The sequence below is a fragment of the Canis lupus genome, chromosome 15 (assembly GCF_003254725.2).
Source record: "Canis lupus dingo isolate Sandy chromosome 15, ASM325472v2, whole genome shotgun sequence".
NCBI classification, from domain to species: domain Eukaryota; kingdom Metazoa; phylum Chordata; class Mammalia; order Carnivora; family Canidae; genus Canis; species Canis lupus.
The window spans coordinates 52,924,997-52,931,472 of NC_064257.1; the positions used below are offsets into that span (position 1 = coordinate 52,924,997).

The 6,476-nt window shown below is 37.4% G+C and overlaps 1 protein-coding gene across 1 annotated transcript; it reads right to left on the reverse strand.

The window, feature by feature from the left end:
* Nucleotides 1-378: 378 nt before the first annotated feature.
* Nucleotides 379-6,110, reverse strand: LOC112654507 (dnaJ homolog subfamily C member 21-like). Its single transcript, XM_035698982.2, has 2 exons — nt 5,936-6,110; nt 379-1,272 (listed from the first exon to the last, which is right to left on the reverse strand). The coding sequence occupies exons 1-2, from the start codon at nt 6,108-6,110 to the stop codon at nt 695-697; spliced, it is 753 nt and encodes a 250-aa protein (XP_035554875.1). The 3' UTR covers nt 379-694.
* Between the last annotated feature and the right edge of the window lie 366 nt (nt 6,111-6,476).

Genomic DNA, 6,476 nt, shown 5'->3' on the forward strand with positions numbered 1-6,476 from the left:
AAATGCTCATTTACAGGGGAAGATATTTATAACATATTGCTGAGAGACAAAAGATAACTACCAACAATGAAGTATGGTGCCATTGTGTAGAAAAATATATTAGTAAACAGGAAAAGGTCTGAAAAAGCATATCTGAAAATGTCACCAGTAGTTAGTTACGTTTTGTGAGATTATAATAGTTATTTTCACATTTGGATTTTTCTATATTTTTCAAGTTTTCTGAAAACCTGAAATTTAATATTTTCAATTTAATTTTTTAACAAGCAGAAAGATGTATGAAATAAGCAAAAGTAAATCTGTCTCACATCAAACTAAGGATATATGACATGACTGCTAGAGGTTCCCAGTATCTGTTATATTTCTCTTCTTTTGTGTGTGTGTGTTAAAATAATTTAATTCTCCCTGTACATTTCTGTCCACGTGAGCCAACAGAAATCAAGAATGCGTACTTTTACAGCATTTACCTGTTTTGAGACATTCAAGTCAATTCAGATGGCAAAGTAGAATTCAATCACTAATGAAATGTTTAAAAAATATATATTAAACAAAAAAATGTTTTTACAAGATAAAAAATAATCTTCCACAATGCAATAAATTGCAGATCACTGAAATTTTAACTCTTTAGATGATTTCAGTTCAGTTTTTGGTTTCAAAATCTAGAGACAATCAAAGAGAAAAAGTGTTGGCAGAATTTCTATCTGTTTTTACGTTTCTCTTTCTTGCTTCCACTACTTGTTACGCTGCCTAAAGAATATGATGAAGGTGCTCTTGCATGGCCTGTGGCTTTCAGATGGTCAAAAAGTTTATTCCGGGATGGAAATTCACAATGGCAGGTTGTACAGCTGATAAGAACATCACTCACTGTCTGTGGTTCAGCAGGTACTTTAACAGATTTTTTCGTATCTTTGGCTTTCTTTCCTTTGGGTTTAGGAGCATTCTTAGCTTCACTTTTTGGATCATCACAGAGTTGGACAGTCTCTGTGACACTGCTATTTGCTTGGGGACTACCTTCCAGTTCTTTGGCACAGTCTTCATTTAAATTGGTATCTTCTGATTCAACCTTTACTCCTTCTTCAGTTCCATTTTCATTAAAATTATCATCATAATTCTGTGCTGGTTTCTGTTTCTTTTTCTTCTGCTTTTTAAAAAGCTTTTGTTTTGGTGCATCTTCTATTTCTTCCTCAGAATTGGCATTCAATGGATTTTCATCAGTTTGAGGTCCTGAAAAATTTTCTTCCTCCTCCTCCAACTGTTGTTTTAACAAAGCAACCACTTATTTTTAACTGGGCATTAAAGCTCAGAACAAATACTCCATTTCCCAGTTTTCTTGTAGCAACTGGCCATGTGACCAAATTCTGGCCAATGAGACAGAAGTAAAAGTGTTGTATAGAACTTCCAGGAAAATTCTGAGATCTGTAATATTCATTCATTATTAAGAAGTGAGAAGAGGTTTTCGAAGAATAAAGAGAAGTCTTTAAAATAAAATTATTTAAACTACAGAATTTTCTGTAATACATATACCCAGATCATCTGAGAAATTACTTATATTTGTGCATATAAAACAAAATTGCAGTATGCGTATTTCCCATGCTATTTTCTTCATTAAATACTGTCAAAGTCCTCCAGTAGAATTTTGTTTGTAATGACTAATGTGGATCTACAGTACACTCCAACACGTTGATTCATACAACCTCAGGCCCATTGAGGGGCAGGTAGTACCAAGAGTTTTCCCACATCCTGATTGCCTGAAAGAAATGGGAAGAGAGCATGGAAATTCTTACAGATACTGTCAGCTGTAAATGACAGAAAAGTTTGCCCAAGGTGGTTTAATCACTAAGAACATATACTATTTCATATAACCAAAGGTCTGGAAGTACGTAGTTCCATGATAGGTTAGATTTCAAGAGAATTAGAGTTCTATCCCCAATTTTGTGATCCTCTTGGCTTTTCCCTCACACTCTTAATGGCTGCAGCCCCATCTAGCATCACAGCCTCACATGTTCTAAGGTAGGACATTCCTCACTTTCTGAGGGGTCTCAGAAAACCCCACCACACTTCCCTTTGAATTCCTCTTGCCAGGATACTTGTGGTTAAAGGAACCATTGGCAACTGGTGGAATTATCTTGCTTAGTTCAGGCAAACCTGTACTCCTCTGTGGGGACTGAGGAGGGCCTCAAAATATGTGGATTCCCCCCAATCTTTAGACAATGATGGATTAACAATAAAATAATCTAGCTGTGGAACCTGCAAATACAGTCTTTCACACACTGAATGTTGCTATAAAGAGCAAAACTAAGCTCACTAATGTTTCTCTCCAGTCTATGTAGATATCTATTTTACATGTATAATAGCTTAAAAAAAAGGACATTTTTCTAAGGTAAGAAAGAATATAAGCACACACATGTATGGATCAAATGTGTATATTATGCAATGAATGTCAATAAATTGTTACATATCATATACAATGCACTAAATAGAGCTTGCTGGAAATTTAAAGAACAATTATTACATGAGAGTGTTGACAATTTTAATGGTACTAATTTCTGTAATGGAAAACAAAGTCATAAAGTCATTTTAGGTAGATCTTTTGGTAAATCCCTGCAATAAACTTGTACCTTCTCTGAATGTTAATGCTTTATTTCTCCTTCTGGAATGGACAAATAACTCACACAAAATGTTCAGCTAAGTGACCTTTTATAGGTATTGTCCCTGCCAGGGCCTAAGTCTGTCCCTCTGGGAGTGAGTAAAGAAGTAATGCAATGAACTATACTAGTCTGAGCCTGCACTTTTCCCTAAATGCTCAATTCCAGCAGAAAGCCCTCAATGCTAGGAACAATTGCTCCAAGTGTTCTACAATAACAAGGACAAGAAGATCTACAAAAACAGTTAAGGATGAACATGTTACAAGGTTTTTCAATCAGCTATTGACAATATAAAAGAGTGTATGGTTTTATTAGGGTTCACTTGAAAGATTTTTTTAGAAAATTGAAGTATAGTGGGAGGGGGCATGGGATAACTGGGTGCCGGGCATTAAGGAGGGCACAGGATGAGATGAGCACTGGGTGTTATACTATATGTTGGCAAATTTAACTTAAATAAAATATTTTTAAAAATTAAAAAATAATTGAAATATAGTTGGGGCACCTGGATGGCTCAGGGGGTGGAATGTCTGATTCTTGATTTCAGGTCGGGTCATGATCTCAGTCAGGGTCTTGAGATTGATTCCCATGTCAGACTCTGCACTGGGCATGGCCTGCTTAAGATTATCTCTTTCCTTCTCTGTTCCCTGCACCGCACCCCTTGCCCTGCATGGACTCACTTTCTCTCTCTTAAAAAAAAAAAAAAAATTGAAGTACAGTTGACATACAATGTTACATTAGTTTCAGGTGTAAACAGTGATTTAACAAGTCTGTGGGATCCCTGGGTGGCTCAGTGGTTGAGCGCCCCCCTTCCGTCTGCCCAGGGTGTGATCCTGGATTCCCGGGGTCGAGTCCCACATTGGGCTCCCTGCATGGAGCCTGCTTCTCCCTCTGCCTGTGTCTCTGCCTCTCTCTCTCTCTCTCTGTGTCTCTCATGAATAAATAAATAAAATCTTAAAAAAAATAACAAGTCTATATGTTACTCTGCTCTCACCACAAGTGTGGCTACCATCTGTCACCATACAATGCTATTTATTACAATACCTTTGACTATATTCCCTATGCTGTATGTTTTATCCCTAGGACTTATTCCATTCCATAACTGGAAGCCTGTGTCTCCCACTCCCCTTCACCCATTTTGCCCATATTCCTACCCCTCTCCCCATTGACAATCACCACTTTGTTTTCTGTATTTATGTGTCTGTTTCTGCTTTTTGTTTATTCATTTTTTTAGATTCTACATATAAGTGAAATCATATGATATTGGTCTTTCTCTGCCTAACTTATTTCACTTAGCATTATACTCTCTAGATCTGCCTGTGTTGTTGCAAATGGCAAGGTCTTCTCCTTTTTATGGCTGTGTAATACTCCATTGTGTGTGTGTGTGTGTGTGTGTATACACACACACATATATATTAAAAATATATATATCACATTATTTTATCCACTCATCTATCTATGAACACTTAGGTTGCTTCCATATCTTACTATAATGGAAGAATTTTTAAATTTATAAATTCTCATATTTGGAAAATGTCTTAGAAATAATCTACTTAATCTCCTCAGTTTACAAATTAATAGATGGAGTAGCCTAAATCTCAAAGATTTATCAAGGTCATACCTCTTTTGGGAAGATGAGCCATAAAAAAACAAACAAACAACAACAACAAAACCCACCCATGTCTCCTGGTTACTAGTTTAGTATTTTTTCCACTTTGGTATTTTATTCCAAGTATTGTAACACTTTTGTTTATTCACATGAACAATGACAAAATTTAAAATAACATCGAAATGTAAGCAGCATTGAATTAAAAATGAATCTCATGCTTTGTTTTCAAGGAAAAGAAGCCATAAGTAATTATCAGAATGAGAAAATTATGTTTTAGGTAGTAAGAGTTCTGAACCCAGTTCTCATTAGGAAGGGTCTTTTCCCACACTGTCAAGCAATTATCCAACACCAGCTGGATATGCTACAATTCAACTAAGTTCTGGCACTATTTACCTGGGATGGCATTAGATTCCACAGGGCTTTGCCTCCATCCCCATGTCTCCACTTGATAGGACAGTGCTTCTGACAGGACCAACTATAGATTGGAGGTTCCAATGACTCCCTCCAAGGCTTATTAGTTTGTTAGAATGGCTCACAGAACTCAGAGAAACATTTTCTTTACTAGATTATGATTTTATTATAAAAGGATAAAATTTAAGAACCACCAGATAGAACAGCTTATGGGGAACAGCTTCAGCTTATGGCTTGAAGCTTCTATGCCCCCTTTAGGTGCACCACTCTTCCCAAATCTCCATCTATTTACCACCCAGAAATTCTCTGAACCCCATCCTTTTGGAGGCTTCATTACATAAACATGCTTGATTCAATCATGGACTATTGGCAATTAATTCAACCTCCCTGTGGATATTAATAGTGACAGAGTGGTTTTAGTAGCATCAAGCTTTATATCTTCCCAGAAAAGCTCAAATCATGGAAGAAGGGAGAGACTTTTTGTGAGAAGTTTCCAAAAGCCCTCTCTTCAAGCCCTGGTCATACCCTTTAGTTGCAAGGATTGCTAAGAAAGCAAATACATGGAAGGTGCGTTTTGCCAGTAAGGAAGCGGAGGGGAAGAAATAGCTTTAAACAGGTAAAACTGGGGATCCCTGGGTGGCGCAGCAGTTTGGCGCCTGCCTTTGGCCTAGGGCGTGATCCCGGAGACCCAGGATCGAATCCCACATCGGGCTCCCGGTGCATGGAGCCTGCTTCTCCCTCTGCCTGTGTCTCTGCCTCTCTCTCTCTCTCTCTTTCTCTCTGTATCTGTCATAAATAAATAAAAATATAAAAAAAAATAGGTAAAACTGTATCACTAGCTATTGCCTCATAGCACATTACTGCAAAATTTAGTGTTTTTTTTTAAGATTGTATTTATTTATTCATGAGATATACAGAGAGAGAGAGGCAGAGAGATAGGCAGAGGAGGAGCAGGCTCCCTGTGGGGAACCTGATGTGGGACTCGATCCGAGGACCCCAGGATCATGCCCTGAGCCAAAGGCAGACATTCAACCACTGAGTCACCCAGGTGCCCCAAAACTTAGTGGTTTAATACTGTGTATAATTTATAAAGAATTTACATGTCACCTGGCCTGTACCAGTTTCAGTAGATCTGGGCAGGGTTTCCTAATAAATTTATAGTCTGTTGGTGGAACAGTTTTTGTAAAACTAACAGGGAGTCCTGGATTAATGTCCTTGGAAGCATTCTTTTTACTTCTTTGTTTTCTTTTCATCATTTGGTCCTGGAGCTAGATACTGATGTAGTTGTAAGGTTCAGAATCCAGACCACCTCCTAGCGCTGGTCCTGGAGAATATTCATATTGATGAAGGAGTCCATTTTTAGTGCCAGCCTTTGGCATTTGATCATAGGAAAGCTCATTTTCTGGGTGGAACGAGCACAGATCCAGTTTGCTGCTAAGTTGCTGTTGCATGTCTGATAGTCTTGATGAGTGCATGAAGAAGGACTATTTTGGAAGTTCTCTACTGACCTAGTTTACTTAAGGAACCAGATCATGTAAGTAAATTATTGCTCAGAGTGGACACATTGCTACAATAATTACAATGGACAGGCAGGGTGTATTTCCTATGAAATATATATTGTTCAAAAGAAAAACTCTACTGCATAAACAATTCTAACTGAATTGTCTAAGATTGAACAGTGAAAAGATAAAAGTATGACACAAGATCCCAGAAACATCTTGTCTTTTACAAACAATAAAAAAGAGTATAGCTTTTAATGAACAAATTTATCTTCATGGAGATCCATAGAGATCCATGGTATTTACACTATGGATGCA